A 16,716-nucleotide genomic window follows, 5' to 3' on the forward strand; every position below is an offset into this window, starting at 1 on the left:
AAGAGAGCCCAGGAGAGGCCATTGGTGAAAGTGCAGCCCAGTCGGAGCAGAGACCCCAGCATTTTGGAGATGCTGGTATCATGAGATGGCCGCTAAGAACAGCGGCGGCAGCAGAGACATGGGGCCAGCGTGAGCCTAGAGGACGAGCTGTGTGTGCTGCAGAGGGTGGAGCCAGAGAGGTGACCCAGGCCCTTGGAGGAGAGTACAATATTGTGAGGGAACCCCAGACTATGGATATTGAATTATGTACAGAGTTTGGTTTTGCTTCATTCAAACTGTGACTGTGCCCTGGTTCTTCTTTCTTTAAATTGAATAGTTATTTCCCTGAAGCAAGAAACCATTAAATTTATTTTTTTATTGCGCAGAAGCCCACAGTTGAAATACTCAATTTTTAAAGATATTTTAGATTCTAAAAGAGGCGCTGGGTTTTTAGATAGACTGAATTTTAAAATGTTTGAATTAGTAAAGGCTGTGGGACTTTCAAGACTTGGAATTTTTTTAAGATTTATTTATTTATTATAAATACAGTATTCTATCTGCATATATAGCTACAAGCCAGAACACACCACATCTCATTATAGCTGGTTGTGAACCACCACATGGTTGCTGGGAATTGAACTCAGGACCTCTGGGAAGAGCAGCCAGCGCTCTTAATCTCTGAGCCACCTCTCCAGCCTGAATTTTTTTATATTGTGATGTTGATATTAATGTGTGATGTTTTAGATGGACGAGAAAGAAAAGGTTGCAGGTTAACAGTGATGTGTGTGTCTGTCTGTGTGTGTGTGTAAAGTTGACAAATAAGTTGTGCTGGCTGGTTTTATGTCAAATCGACACAAGGTGTAAGCATCGGAGAGGAGGAAATTGAGAAAATGCCTCCATGAGATCAGGCTGTGGGGCATTTTCTTAATTAGTGATCAGTTGGCTGGTCTGGTGATCCTGGTTCTATATGAAAGCAGGCTGAGCAAGCCATGAGGAGCAAGCCAGTGAGCAGCACTCTCCGTGGCCTCTGCATCAGCTCCCGCCTCCAGCGTCCTGCCCTGTGTGAGGTCCTGTCCTGACCTCCTTCAGTGATGGACTACAAGGTGGAAGTGTGAGCAAATCCTTTCTCTTTCATCACAGCAATTGCAAGTCCCTGGCTTTCCCCTAGTTGTTCTGAGGGGAGGGCTGGGTATGGAGCACGAGAGGAAGGGGGTGGGGATACGGCCAATCCAGTATATAGCCTCCAAGTGCCTACGGGGTCTTGGTCCATGTTGTAGCACTTGCTCTGTGCACCTGCCCTGTCACCCAGTGTCACTCACCTCCTCGGGGGCTGTCACCCGGGCAGGCACACACCAACTCTGGGGTTTTTAATCTTGCTATTCCTTCACCTTCCAGGCTCTTCTTCCCCGAGCATCCCAGCCTCTTTCTTTTCCTCTTTGCTCAGTGAGAAAGCGCAGCTACCCTGTTCCACATGACAGCCCTACTGGCTTCCACCTCCCCTGCGTCCACTCCACTTCCCTGCAGAGCCTTCCACACACGATCACGCCCTCATCTAGTTTACTGTCTACCTTCTGAGCGCCACAGCACTCCTTTGCTTCAAACTCTCCTACCCTGCGGCCTAGCCCGGGGTAGGTCTTCATGGAATACCTGCTGACCTGACTTGCAGCCTGGGGGCCACTGTCAAGGGTTTAGGGGGTAGCCGGTGAAGGTTCTGATTGAAACAAACCTTTGTTCCACCCAGTCCTGGAAAGCCTGGCTGCCAGGTGCTTTGTGTAGGAACAGAAGCCTAAAGGACGGAAGCTGGTTCCCAGGACAGGGGACAGAGCAACTGAGGAAGAGGCTAGCTTCTTCCAGATGGAGAGCCAATGTATCCCAGGAGGAGGAGAAGGAAGAGGAAGAAGATATGAAGCAGCAGCTACCCCTTATGGCCCCTGGTCTTATTTTCTCTGGTCTATGTTGATTATTACACATCAAATATCTCGCTTGATTATCAAATAATTCTAGAACTTATATCCACTTTATACAGGATGAGTCAAACTTTATTATGGAGGCAGGGCCTGGCCCTGCCTCAGTCTCCCCATTGATGAGTGACAGCTGTGTGCCTCCATACCGGGCTTTGCCCCACTTTAAATATGCGTGGACGGACCACAGTGTCACGTCCTGTGTCACCTTCGGCGGATGCTGCCTGCTGCCCAGGAGGCGGCGCTAAACTCTCACGGGTAAGATGGGCGGGAGGGTTCTGACGCCCACATCCTGGGCTGTCATTCATTTCCCGTAGGTCCCGCCCCCTCGCGGCTGCAGCAGGGCGCAGAGCACAGCGCCGAGCAGGGACACGTCCGAGCACCCGGCACTGACCAGCTTGAGCCATGGCTTCCGTCCCTGCGGGTAAGCACGGGCGGGCGGCGGGGGGGGCGGCCAGGCCCCACGGCCTCGGTGCCGCTCACCGCGCTTCCCTGCTTGTCCCGCAGAGGCCGAGACCCGCCAGAGGCTGCTGCGTACCGTGAAGAAAGAGGTAGGGGCGGCCACCCCAGGGTGACAGAGCCACGGCAGGCACCTGGCTGGCGGTGGTCCGTGGTGCATGGCTGACCAGAGCCGGGGGGGGGCACTGGAGGACTCGGGTGTTTCAGGGTGTGAAGGTGTCCAGGTGGGACCTTTCCTTGTAGAGGGGCATGTGGGTGGCTCTCACTCCTGGGGTAGGGGAGGGTGATGCACGGCTCCTCACTAGAGATGCAGAATGTCCTCAGACAGGGGGCAGGCTTGATTTGGGACCATGAAGCTGTCCCCCTACCCCACCCAAAATGTTCAGTCCTTGGAGCCACCTCTAGGTGCCAGGGACTCTGTCCCGGAGAGCCAGTGAGCTGGGCCAGGATCACAAGGCAGGTGCCCTTCTCCTGCATGCCTGACAGGATCAGGCAGGAGGGCGGAGGCAGCTGGGAGCCCAGCCTTGCCTTGGAGTTCAGTCAATGACCTCCCAGGCCCTGGGGGTAGGGAGGGTTTAGAAGGCTGAAGTGGCGTCTTAGATGTCTGTGGGCCTGTAGGTGTAGATGCACGGGGCCCAGGACATGTGGTTGAGCATATGTGTATGGGAAACACATGTGCGTCTGCCTGGAAATACCCAAGGATGATCTGCATATCATGTGTGTTTGTGTGAGTCTACATGTGTATTTGTGTGAATGGGTGCTATTGCGTGTGTATATGTATGGCGTGGCTTTGCCCTCCCCATTTGGTCTCCATCCTATCCTTCCGATTGCCTGACCCTCTCCCCCACCCCCTCCACTGCCTCATTTTCATCTTGGGGTTTCTTATCCCAAGATAAGAAACACAGCTTGCCTGGCTGTGAATCTGTGAGTGAGGCTGGAGTCTGTCCCTTGCTTCCTGAGCATGGGTGTGTGTGCATGTCTGTGTGTGTGTGTCTATGCCTGTGCTCACACCCGTGTGATGTGTCTGTGTACGTTAGGGGTGCCACCCCAGAGGCCCTCCTATCCCGGTGGCAGCACCTGGGCAGCGGGAGGCTGGGACCTGTTGCCTATGGCTTCTTCCTCTTGGGGACCGTGGGTGTGTCTCTGTGTTTGTATCTGTGTGTAGCATATTCCTTTCTGTTTGAAGAACTGGCTCTGGAGCTGGTTGCAGATTCTAGAATTTTCAGTTGCGATGATGTGTAAGATGGATAGATGAGGGTCCCCTCGGAAAGGCCTAGAAGTCACTAGCTCTGTCTTTGGCAAAGACCTCTTTGAAGACACTATCCAGACCCCAACCCTGAAAACTCACACCTCTGCCCTTCAGGAGACAGGTCTTAAAGGCCCTTGGGGTAAAAGCAGGAAGATCATGGCTTTTACTCAGACCTGGATAGGATGCATGCTGCTTGGCTGTTAGAGCCTGGGTGACCCCCTTTGCTAAGGAAATGGTTGACAACAGGAAAGGGCTGTGGAAGAGACAGCCAGCACGGCTCTGGGGGACCTAGGAGACACCTTTGCCTAGCTGTGCCACCAGCTCCCTCAAAGTCATCCATAAGTCATCCCTTCGTGAAACCGTCACTCTCCTCACCAGGGTTCCATTTCCCCATCTACAGATGGACTCATGGGCCCCCCATGTCCCACTTCCGGTCCTCGGCAGTCTAGCTCGGGCTCCTGGAAAGGCTGTGGGGATGTTGTGCCAGGACTACAAGTCTGCCTGTTTCCTTGCTTCTGGGGGCCACTGGGCTTGGCATGAGCCTCCTCTTGGAGTGGAGTGGGCTCTTCCCACCCTGAGACATACAAGGACAGTTCATTGCCGTACTTGGCAGATTGCTAGACTTCAAAGCTGAAAGCAGAAGTCAGGTTTCAAGTCGTAAACTTGTAAATCTCAAATCACAGTTTGTAAATCTTGCGCTTACAGAGGTTGGTCACTGGAGACCTGAGCTTTCGTTTGGGGGCTTGTATGTGCTGTGCACTCTTGGGGAAATGAGAGATGCAGAACTAGTCTCACAGTGGGGGAGCTTCTATCTGCACCCAGCCATGAAGGGACAGAATTAGAATAATCGCCTCCAGATCATCTAAGCTCTTGAGGTATGCGTGTGACATTCCCATTATCCTACTGGGAAGAGCGTGGCCAGAGGCCGGAGGCCATGTTTGAAGGGTACAGACCCAGGGCAGGGGAGTAAGAGGAAGGCTGCCATCTTTCAGCTCTCCAGTCAGCCCCTTAAGCTTACCTCACTGTCCCTGGCTTCCTTTGCCCACCTCTTTGGGGATGAGCTGCCTCTCCAATGGAACTTCCCTAGAGAGCCAGACAGCTGCACAAGCCTGCCTGGAGCTGTGCCGCCCTCTGGCCACCCACCCACTGTGGGGCAGAGAGCAGTGCCCAGAGCCCGCCTGAAGAGCCGTCAGACCCAGCACCCATCGGGTGCATCAGGAAGGAGCCTCAAGTTCAACTAGAGCTGGAGTGGAGTCTTAGCCTCGTTCACGACAGTCTATAGGCCAGGCAAGGGTTCCCTGGCCTCCTGGGGGGACGTTCTGCCGGAAGAGACAGATGCTGACACACCCATCAGGGCATGAGAAAGAGGAGGTCCTGGTGTAGAAATTCCACAGCTCAGGCCCCAGCACTGAACAAAAAGTATCTGTGAGCTCGCAGGGCGTGACACTGAGGAACCATAAAAGCCGTGGCAGAGAGGGGAGAGGGCAAAGGGCCTCGCTGGAGGGACATGCTGGATTTAGAGGTGTTGGAGGCACCTGGGGCAGAGAGGGGAGCCTTGTGGAAACAGGTACCCCCTACAGTGAGCAGGAAGGGAAAGTGGGAAGGTTGGGGAGCGTAAAGGGTGAAGGAGGAGTGCCGCCCAAAGCAATGGCTTGTCAATTGCACATTCTCCCAGAAGCATCTGTCTTTATCTCTGCCCGTGTCTGTGTGTCCATTTTGTCATAATAAGGATGAAGATGACTCAGTGGGCAGAATAAACCGTGAAAGCCTCCACCATATCCCTCTGTGCTTCTCCAGGGCTGGGTCGGTGTCAAAGGGAAACTGTCTCCTCCAGCTGAAGACCACCAGCTCTAAGCTGCGCCCTTCCTGGCCTGCCTACCCTTCCTGCCACCAGCCCTTAATTTTGTTTTGATTCCCAGAGCGAGCAGGGACTGGCTTCCCGTTGTCATGACAACAGCCATTAAAAGAGCCAGCCACATGATCCAGGTTGATAACGGAAGCTAAGTGACTAACTGCCTTGTTTTCCTGCCTCTGGCTGCTGCCGGGAGGCCTCTTAATTGGAGAGGAGAAAGCAGGGGCCTGTGGGTGGCAGATGAGACCCCCCCCCCCCGCGGAAGGAGACAGCCAAGTCCTTCAGGGGACGCCATAGCTGGCGGCTCCGGGTGGAAAGGGAGAGGGGAGCCCGTCCTGCAGTGCCATCCTCACAGCTGCTGACCTGTGTCTAGGGGAGCCCACCCCACCCGCAGCCCTGAAGTGGAAGAGGGGATGATGAAGGGAAAGGGGGACGTGCTAAAGAGGCTGAAGGAAAATGAGGGAACTGAGTGATGTTACCATGGAGACGCCTGGGTTTCATCCTTACCCTGGCAGTTCCAGTGAAGGACTCAGGACAGCTTGGCCACCACGGAACAGCTGCCGGGTAACGTGCAGGTCACCGTGCAAGGCTTGAAGCGCACACAAGAGTTAGTACACGTGTGCAGAGTTAGTGTACGTGTGCAGCTCTGCCCCAGGGGAATGGTGGTGTCTGGAAACGTTTTGGTTGTAAGAGCCGTGGATGCTCCCAGCACCCGCAGGAGGAGGCCAGGGGCGCTGCTTAACATCCTGTGGTACATAAGACACCCCCGTTGCCAGCATCATCACCCCACCCACAGCCATCAACACCATCATCGCCACGATCATCTCCATCACCACCACCGCCCACCAGCACCACCGCCATCTACACCACCCCTCACCGCCATTACCATCATCACCATGACCTCCTACCATCTCCACCACCCTGTCATCACCATCGCCCCCGTCATCACCTGATATCAACGTCACCCTCATCTCCATCGAGCCCCTGTCATTACCATGGCCGCCATCATCATCTCCATCCTCATCCTATTTAACCACTCTCACCCTCCACCCTCACTCCATCACCACCTACACTGCCACCGTCGCCGCCACCACCTCCTGGAAGACCCCTGCTCAGAGCAGACAGCAGTGGCTATCGCTATGATGTGTGTAAAGGGAGGAGATGAGGGGGAAAGTGCATTTTTCTCGGCTTGTCCTGGGCTGTGGTTGCCAGTGTGCACTGTGCAGACCACCTGCCTGGCCCAGACAGGTAATGGGGAGCTACAGAGATCATAAGGCCGGGAGGGCTGGCTCCGGGAGAATTGCATCTAACAATGATCAGGATGGACATCTCCAGGCTCCTAGGAAAGGGCAACTTCTGCTGCCTTCTCCCCCCTGCCTTCCTTCCCTTCCATCCACAGATATTTATCGGGCAGCCCTGAACTTGTTCAGGAAGCTGCAGCTTGGGAAATGAGGAAAGCGCCCTGCATGCTATCACTGTACAGTCTGCTGGAGGCACAGAGGAGAGTGTGAATGGTGGGGCTGGGAGCCGGAGAACTGCCTGCGGTCGAGCAGCAGGGCCTGGGTTTGAGTCCACAGCACCCATGTAGGAGCAGACACAGCTGAACAAATGTGTAACCCCAGGACTGGGAAGGCAGAGACAGGATGACCCGCAGAGCCTTGGCCAGACATTCTAGCCAATCAGTGAGCTCCAGGCTCAGTGAGAGAGCCTGTTTCAAAAAGTAGATGGAAAATGACGGAGGAAGATTCCAGACATCAACTTCTGGCCTCCATGTGCACACATGCACACATCCACACAAACATGCATGCTTACATACACACACACATGCATACATACAGATACATACATACACATATACACTCATGCACACATACATATACACATACAGGCATGCATACACATGTGTACATACACATGCATGCATACATATACACATACACGTACATACATATATACATGCACACAGACATGCACGCATACATGAATACATATATAATATGCACGTACACACATACATACACACACACACAATCACATGGATGGTGCCAAATGCTATGAGGGAAAGCGGTGGGGAGACGGAAGGAAGGGCCGGCTTCTGTGGTGGGGCAGAGAGGGGTTGGCGTTGACCCCTCAGGTCAGGCGACCAGCAAGTGCGTGCGGGGTCCTTGGGATGGGAACAAACAATAGCGAGGAGGTAGTGGGGCTGGAGTGGAGTGAGCAAGAGTGAAGATGACATCAGAAGACAACTTGGCTTGCCGTGTCTGCGGCCAAGTGAGACTTGATGTCCAGTCTGAGAAGAGAGCCACGGTGCAGTTTTGAGCCAGAGAAGACGAAAGGATTGCAGGGAGAGCTGAGTGTGAGGCAGGGGGCAAGGGCACCACAGGCAAGACAGACCTCTGACTCCTCCCTCCCTCCCTCCCTCCCTCCCTTCCATCTTTCCTTCCTCCCTTTCTTCCTTCCTTCACTTCTTTTTCTTTCTTTCTTTCTTTCTTTCTTTCTTTCTTTCTTTCTTTCCTTTCTCTTTTCTTTTCTTTCTTTCTCTTTCTTGAGACAGGGTCTCACTGTACTGGAATTCACTATGTGGACCAGGTTGGCCTTGAACTCACAGAGATGTGCCTGCCTCTTCAGGTGTGTGCCACCACACCCAGCTTTCTGGCTTGTTCTTTGTGAGCTGTGGTTCATGAGCTGCTGTCACTCATGCTACACATCCCTGCTATGTGGAGTAGAGGCTCTGAAATGGCTCACCACTGAATGTGTGTGAGCGGGTGATGTGTGTGTGTGTTTGTGTGTGTACATGCGTGTGCATGTCCTGTTTGTGGGCTTCTGAGGGCAGAGCAACTCGTGGTCAATGCAGGCTCACTGGCCCACCTTGCTCTGACAAGTGGTGCAGGAGGGGCTCCGGGGTCTGCTAAGAGTGCTTGACACCGATTAGCAGAAAGGCCAGGACCGTTTTGTCCCCTGTCCTAGCGTTTTCCGGCTAAAGAACCTGGTAAAAGGGGGAAAGGGCTGAAAATGAATGTCTTAGTTCAAGCCTTGAGAAGCTTGGGGTGACCAGATTCAAGTATAGTTGTATTTAAAAGTCAAATGTCATTGGGACCTGTCCGCACTACAGCCTGGGCCCCAGCTTCAAGCTCTGCTCTGCCTTTTGCTGGAGCTGAAACCAGGAATTCATGAGTGCTTGTGAAGTACGCTCTGCCCTTGGGTAGTGTATGACCCTCTCCAGTGACAGTGCATGACGACCTCTCCCATGCAGTGACACTGCTGTCCCTGCTGTCCCGAAGCCCACTGCCCTCTCCTAGAAGTTGAGTTGGAATAGCTGAGGCTTTGGCTGGTAGTGTCCCTGTCCTCTGGTGGACGTCTGGGTCTTCTCTCCAGCTCCGTGTTCCCATCTGCTCGCAGGAGATAGTGTTCAGCCTGAGGAAGCCAGACTCCCTGGACACTGTGCCTTGTTATTCTATGTTCACAGACCCTGGGGCCCTCAGCGTTCTGAACGCTGGAAGTGCTATTTCTTTCAATAGCTGAGAAGCTCAGAGAGTAGATTCTGTTTCCTTCTTTACAGGGACAGACTGTGAGCATTTATAGAAGGGCCAGAGAAAGACCACAGTAAAACAGACCAGATGGGAGCCCGGCATGAGCTGGGTGCTTGGCAGTGCACGGCTTTAATCCCAGAACTCAGGAGGCAGAGGCAGATGGATCTCTGTGAAATTGAGGCCAGCCTGGTCTACACGGTGAGATCCAGGAGAGTCAGGGCTATGCAGAGAGACCCTGCTTCAAAAACACAACACAACAAACAGATAGGGAGCCAGGCATAGATGCCTTAGACCCCAGTACTAGAGAGAAGGAGGCAGGAGAATCAGGAGTTCAAGGTCAGTTACAGCTACATAGTGAGTTTGAGGCCAGCCTGGAGTATATGATTTGTCCCCTCAAAATAAATAAATAATGAAATAAAAGTCAGATCCCTGGAGCCCTGGTAACTTAGAGACATGCTGATGTTCAGGCCTCGAGTGCACTTCCTTCTGGTTATTATTGTTTAGTAAATTATGCTAATTAGCAAAATTCTAGCAACTTCCATTTACTGAACATGGCTCTTAAGTGATTTCCCCTTCTCATTTAATCATAAAACAGCCCTCCCCATGGACTAGACTGAAGCCCAGAGAGGTTAATAAACACAGACAAGGTCATACAGCTTCAATCAGCCCTAATAAAGCTAGCTGGAAAAACGAATCTCCAAAATGAAGGGGATTTTGAGCAGATTTGTCAGTTCAAGTGTTTGGGATGAGTAGGTTCAGGCACAGCTACATCCCAGGGTTTCTGGTGATGTCCCCAGAAACCTTTGCCTCAGGTCTGCTGTGTGCTGCCTTTTGGCTGTGTTTGTTGGCTTTGCAAGGAGGCAGCCTGTTGCACAGCGTCCCCCAGGGGTCCCAGTCTGCCCATGACATTGACATCACAGCAGGAGAGGGATTGTCCTTCGCTTTGGGTCTGGTCCAGCCGGGATCACACGGTCCTTTTGTGGCCGTCACAGTGGGGCAGGTTGCTGTCATTGTTCATTGCTGGAGGGCCAGAGTAGAGGAGCATGGGTAGGAGATGGCAGCCTGGGAGCAGGACCTGTGGCTGGAATCACAGCTGCCACAGCCAGAAGGGAGCCAGAAGGGACATCCTGCCTACGCCTGCTTCATCAGGACAGCAGGACACTGGAGGTCAGGGCAGCCCAGCCCCAGTGAGGCTGTGAGGTGTTGAAGCACACACAGAAGACACAGACACATGAGTGCATGCACAGACACACATGAAAAAAAAGACACCATTCTTCAATAGTCCCAGTTTCTTTGCAAGTGTTCAGTAGATCCACACAGCTATTGCTACCATATGGGACAACAGGTATACAGAGCATTTCTAGAGAGTTCTGTCACATTCTAGCTATTATACCAAGTGGCTGGTATGCATTCACGCATGCAGTATAAAAATATTGCAGCTGTCTGAGGGGCAGGCCTTTGTGTTATCTCATTTTAGAGAGATTTAAATGGAGCACAGAGAAGTGAAGTGAATTGGCTGAGGGCACACAGCAGGCAGCAGGATCTAGAACCATCTTAAAAACTGCTTTTCCTTTTAAGGTTGGGGAGGGTGAAATTGGCTTCTGCTTAATCGGAGTGTTTTAAGCAACCCCCTGAGACTCTTATTTTTTTTTTTCACACCATCCCAAGTTTAGATGTCCTTTGGGAGAGGGGGTGTCTGTGTGTCTTGCTCATCTACAGGGCTGTGCATCTGTGCAGAGATGGGGCGTTGCCAGGGAGCTCAACCCGCGGTGGGCAGCGCACCTGGGAGAAGGCTGCCAGGCTCTGGGGTGTGGGCGGGATGTGAGGCACGCTCGGGGCTCCTTTTTCCTGGTGTGGAGGAGGCTGGGCTTCTTCTCCCAATCCCCTCATCAGCGAGAAGAGCAGGGTTCCAGGGGCCTGGGGCACTGGGACAGGAGGTAAAGGGGGGGAGGCACAGTTCGGTAGAAAGGTCATCAGCTGCCTAGAAGAACTTTCTCTGCAGTTGTGGGGGTTTGGACAGCCCTCAAGTCCTCAGCCAGTCAGGGAAGCATGCCCAGAGCCTATTTATATCCAGCAGGTAAACCATTAACTGTCGCCTGAGCCACAGACCTCCCTCCTGCAGCCCCAATGCCTATTTAGAGCAGGTGGGTTGGGAGCGGGCAGGGAGAAGCGTTCCCAGCGGCAGGGTATCGGGAGGAGGCGCTGTGAAGGAGGCGAGTGGCCTGTTTGCTGGAGGCCCAGGCTCCTTGCCCACACCCTCCCAGGGCAGACAGGGTGAAGCATATATTTCTTCCTCCTTAATAAACTCTTCTTTTTATAGCAGTTCTAGGAAGCCAGTTAAGCTGTGCAGACACTCCCCATCCCCAAACACCCCCCTCCCACTGCGCGCAGACCTTCCCCAGGAACCGCTCCTGCTCCTCCTTCATGGGCTCCTTAGAGGCCTGTGCTGAGGGTCTTCTCAGCACAGAACCTGCTGCCGCTCGGACGAGTGTGCACAGCAGAGTCCCATCTCTGCCCTGAACATCCTTCGAGTCCCCTTACTGCCCTCCCCGCCTAAGCCCCGGCAACCTGCGGTCATAGGTGCACCTGTCCCACCACCCATCCCCCGATCCTCCCCACCGTGTGTGACCTGCCCCCATCCCTGCCCCCCCACCTCGTACATGCACCTGTTCCAGGATGTCGTAGTTTGCCATCAGGCTGGGGCGCAGCCTCTGAGCGCTGCCTCCTTCAGCCTGGTAATCGGCAGGTTTCTCCGACAGCACGATTTCCCCGGCAAGCCTGTGTGTGCCAGGTGGACTGGGAGAGGTGAGCCATGGTGGCTGAATCAAGCTGCAGGGGGCCAAATGGGCCTCTACCTGGGCCTGCTGCTGGGGTCCCCTCCTGAGACAGCCTGGGGCTCCCAGCCTTGATTCAAATCCTGACCTCCCTACATGCCTCCCCGGGAGCACAGAAAGAATGATGACACCCATAATGCAAGGCTGCCGTGGATCTCCAGGCTCACGAGTGTGACACCCCTACTTGTAGGAAGTGCCTGTGGGTAAATGTTGAGAAAGTGAGTGAGTGAATGAACGAATGAATGAGTGAGTGAGGAAGGGAGGGAATGAATGGGACAGTTTATTGTGTGCTGGGCACAGAATGGACAGGTAATCCAGGCTTTGGGTCTCCGTTCCCCATGCCAAGCTGAGCACTCCACAGGTGGCCACTGCCGGTTGCTACTGAAAACACCCTGCAGCCAGGGTGGGAAACGCTTTCAGCAACGTCCTCTTGGGATTGCCGATGGGAGGGGGAGGTCTAGCTGCCCCTGAGAACCTCAATCCCTTCATGTTGTGGTTTTTTTTATTATTATTATTTATACAGTGTTCTGCCTGCACGCCAGCAAAGGGCACCAGACCTCATTATAGATGGTCGTGAGCCACCATGTGGTTGCTGGGAATTGAACTCAGGACCTCTAGAAGAGCAGACCAGTGCTCCTAACCTCTGAGCCATCTCTCCAGCCCCCTCAAATCCCTTTGTTCACACAGCATTTGCATGGAACCTGCACACATCCTGCTGTAGATTTTAAATTGCCTCTAGTGACTTCTAACGGGGAGCTGCACTTCGAGCCTGGGGGATGGGCCCCTCCCTCCTGGAGGTAGGGGCTGAGATATGACCAGGAGGTGGCTAGTGTAGAGAGAGGTCCCTAAGCAGGGGTCAGGCAGTCGGGGTCCCATGCCTTCTGGCTCCTGCAGAACTGGGCACACCTGTAAAGTTGATGGGGTGTGGGGAGGAGGGGACAGGAGCCACCGTGGAAACAGCAGCTTGGAGCAAGCCTCCTCCTCCCTCCAGGCCTGCTTGTAACTGTGGATGGGGTGGGCTTCTCAAAATATTCCCAAGTCCCCTACCCCAACCCCATCCAAGCTCTGGCGTGTCTCACCCGTAGCAAATGAGAAACGCAGACGCTGACAGCTTTCCTGCCGTGGGGTCCTCACACCTCCTCCTCCCTTCTTGGAGCTCCGCAGGTGCAGGCATCTTCTTCTCCCTGCTTTGCATTTGGGGAAACAGAGGCCCACAGTAGTAAATTTGACTTGTCTTTCAGATGGTGGGGAGTCACCATCTCCAGGAAGCCCTCTCTGGCCCCCCTCTTGGGTCTCCTAGAGCGAAGGTCTTGTGCTGCAGAGAACCGTCCTCACACTGTCATCAGGTTCTTGGGATCCGAACTCGGGTCCTCACCCTTGCTCAACAAGCATTTACCTGCCGAGCTATCCACTCACCCCTCAGAGGTGCCTTTGAGTCAAGCACAGTTGTAGCACTCCCCATCCGTCACCCTGATAGTCCAGTGGACACTGAGGTCCCGTTGAGTCACCCTTCCCTCCTCGTAATTCCCTGACAGGGGTTATTTTTAAAGCCGCCCAGCAAAGTCCTGAGGGCGTCCACCATAGCCTCCCCCTCAGGAAGGCAGCAGGCAGGGTGCCTAGGGACTCCATCCCAGGCACAGCCTCCCAGGCACAGCCTCCCGGCTCCATCACTCGCCAACCCTGGGCTTTTGCTGCCCCAGGCGGGTGCCGGCAGGGGCTGGAGGGGGCTTAGCTGGGCCTAGGGGAGTTTGCAGACCTCAGGAGAGCAGAGCCTCTGGGGACATCCACCCAGGCCTGTGAAGTTGCTCCCTATGGGCCAAGTCCAGCGCACGTGTGTGTGTGTCCACCCTTAAGTGTTTGGAAACACCAAAACAGAAGAGACCATGGGACCCAGACTGCCGCCTGAAAGTAGGTTCCCCCCAGGTTTAGCAAGTAACAACTCAGAACGCCCAGTTGAGCCTGGATTTCAGAGGAGACATAAAGGATTCCTGTAACACTTTGTACATTATCTGAGACGCACTTTTACTAACACGACCCCCCCCCCCCCCGCCTCTGAAAACTGGGGTCGGGGGGGACCATCCTGGGCTGTGTCTGGCCATTCTCCCCAAACCCAGAAAGGTTTTTTTCTGGTCCTTTATGGCAAAACCCTTGCTGATGTTGACCTCTGACATACCAGTCCCACGGGGGAAAGACGGGAGCTGGAGACAGTTCCAGAACAGAGCTATGGAAGCATCACCGACTAGCGTTAGTGGTTGTAACCCACCAGGTATGAGCACCTGCTGTGTACTCAGGGCCTCAAAAATTTCCAACAGTCATCCGACAAACCGAAGAGTGTAATAGTCGGAGCAAGATGTTGTCTACCAAGGACAGAGCATGCTAGGGGACCGACCGTGAGGCAGCGGTCTAGACCCAGTGGTTCTCAACCTTCCCAAGGCTGTGACCCTTTAGTACGGTCCCTCGTGTTGTGGTGACCCCCAACCATCGCATTATTTTGTGGCTGCTTCATAACTGTGATTTTTCGACGGTTATGAGTCATAGCGTAAATATCTGACATGTGACCCCCGTGAAAGGGTCATTCGAGCCCAAAGGGGTTTCGACCCACTAGAGCAGCAGGAGTTTCACTGCTCTAGTTGGTTTTAGAAAGAGGGGTGGAGAATCCTTCCACTCCCTGTGAGTGGAGCCCTGAATAAGGAACACAGGCCAGAACTGCCCGGGGCAGTTCTTTACCATGGGAAACCCAGGCTGGAGTTCACCCAGGGATTTACCAGATTTAACCCGGGTCTAATGGCTCCCAAGGACTCCTTCCGGCTCTATCCCTGTCCCTAGAAGGGCTCTGTTGATTTGGTCGAAGTCTGTGCAGGGCCCTGGGGGAGGCATTCTGTCTGCCGATTCTGAAATTCCTTGCCGAGTACTGTGAGCTGGGGCAGCGGGTCCCATCCAGGTCAAAGATTTCCCTATAACCTGGGCACCGGGCAGGAGACAAAAATGGGGGAGCTACCTCGGAACCTGGCAGAGCCCCAGGTGGGTTATGGAAGGATACAGGCACCTGGTGGGCATCACACAGGCAGCAGTAGGCCCAGAAACAGCCCTCTGGCTTGGGAGGCCTGCCTGGCTTCCCAGCCTGCCCTGACTCTCTGGAGAGCTGTTCTCCTGTGCTGTTTAAATATTTACAGGTGGAACAAGGGAGGGGGAAGGGCAGGGCTGGCGTCTAAATGCGGGCAGGTGTGGAGGCCTACGTGGAGGGGCAGGGCTGCCAGGCCTCAGGACCAGCGGTGTCCCTGGGGCAGCCCTGAGCAGTGACTCACTGGCCCGAGAGCGCCCCCTGTGGCAGGCCCATGCCATCTCTCGTTCACTGTCCCTGTGGATTACTCTGTTTTTGTTTTGAAACAGCGTCTCTGCCTGTAGACCAGGCTTGTGTACACAACCTCATCTTCCTGCCCCTTCCCTCGGGTGCCTGAATTCAGTCTGTGTCACCACGCCCAGCTCGGGGTGGGCTCTTAGACTTTTTGTTTTTCTGGTTTAAGGGTTTCTCTGCTTAGCCCTGGCTGTCGTATAACTCCCACTGTAGACCAGGCTGACCTTGAACTCACAGCAATCCACCTGCTTCTGTGTCCCCACTGCTGGGACTAAAGGCGTGCACCACCGCCTGTTTTTGCTTGTCTTTTTTTTTTTTTTTTAACTTTTACTTGTTTATTACTTATTACTTTTACTTAGTTATATATTTGCAACATTTATGTCTGTGCACCATGTAAATGCCTACAGAGGCCAGAGGCTCCTCTGGAACTGTGGTGAGCCACTGTTGGGTGCTGGAAACCGAACCCAGGTCCTCCAGAAAATCAGTCAGTGGTTGTAACCACTGAGCCATCTCTCCAGCCCACCCCCACCCCACCAGTTCATAAAGCACTAAGCATGTTTCAAAAGGAATGGGCTCTGTCCTGGGAAATGCAGCCAGGAAGCAAACACCCCACAGAGTGGTCACTGGAGAATAAAGGAATCGGTGAGCGTGTTGACCCTGAGGCCTCCCAAAAGGTCCCTGTAGGGTGTTGCCAACAATGCCTTCTCTAGACACCTCATCCTGCCGACTGCCAGCTCAGTGTCTCTCTCTCGGTCTCTCTGTGGGGGAGACTCCCAGCCTTCTCCTGGACTTCCCAGATCCTTAGGTGTTCAGAGCCAGAAGCCGAGTGCTATGCCTGGTGTTCAGAGAGGAGTGAGTTCGAATCCTGGCCGTGCTCTTTCCAAGTCTGTATGATCCCTGGGGAAGAGCCCCCATTCTCTGAGGCACAGTTCTCTTGTGGAGCTGTTATGGGGAGCCCACCAGAGACCTCCACTCAGTTTGTAAGTCTGTATTCCAGTTGCCTGGGAATACACACAGGTATTTGGGACCAAGTGTAGCGCCAAGTGTCTAGAACATGGGGTGTTAAAGGCAAAAACAAAAACATATTCTGGTATCTTGTTTACAGCTGCAGGGGGAGGTTTGCACAAGCAGGCAGTTTAACAGAAGCTGAGATAAGTTAGCTGGGGCATCTTGGCCTTAGGTCCTAGAACAAAGTCCAGTAATTTTCCACGGAGCTTCACATCAAGGAGATCAAATTTCAGTTAAACCTAAAATAACCTCAGGAAGAATACAAGATGGAGGAACCTTAGCACGGTCTTGGCCCTGTTACAGAGCTAGGGAAGGAATCCACAGATGCTAAGTACTCGATCTATGCCTGAGCCACACACCTCAGCGCTGTTCGTATTTAGAGCAAGGACACTGGGGAAGGTGTTGCCCATGAGCGGTCAGGCCATTGCACGTGCTCAGTGAAACCTCTCTCCTCTTTTCAAACTGAAACTTGGTCAGTAGCTGGTTGCA

General features: G+C 53.7%; 1 protein-coding gene and 1 long non-coding RNA gene across 6 annotated transcripts in view; one reads left to right on the forward strand and one right to left on the reverse strand.

Moving 5' to 3' along the window:
* The window catches only part of Sgsm1 (small G protein signaling modulator 1), a 67,974-nt gene that overhangs the window by 2,305 nt on the left and 48,953 nt on the right, over window positions 1-16,716 (forward strand). For 3 of the 5 annotated variants that reach the window (XM_060382596.1, XM_060382599.1, XM_060382598.1), the window contains exons 2-3: window positions 2,258-2,364; window positions 2,448-2,491. In XM_060382596.1, the coding sequence (XP_060238579.1) occupies window positions 2,258-2,364; window positions 2,448-2,491 (151 nt within the window). Of the gene's footprint in view, window positions 1-956; window positions 1,091-2,257; window positions 2,365-2,447; window positions 2,492-16,716 lie in introns of those variants that run through there. The other 2 variants (XM_060382600.1, XM_060382597.1) reach the window with 1 other exon arrangement.
* LOC132653715 (uncharacterized) lies at window positions 9,616-14,990 on the reverse strand. Its single transcript, XR_009591525.1, has 4 exons — window positions 14,863-14,990; window positions 12,944-13,051; window positions 10,813-10,955; window positions 9,616-10,223 (listed from the first exon to the last, which is right to left on the reverse strand). It is a non-coding gene; the product is annotated as an uncharacterized LOC132653715 (long non-coding RNA).

Source organism: Meriones unguiculatus, chromosome 4 (genome assembly GCF_030254825.1).
Source record: "Meriones unguiculatus strain TT.TT164.6M chromosome 4, Bangor_MerUng_6.1, whole genome shotgun sequence".
NCBI classification, from domain to species: domain Eukaryota; kingdom Metazoa; phylum Chordata; class Mammalia; order Rodentia; family Muridae; genus Meriones; species Meriones unguiculatus.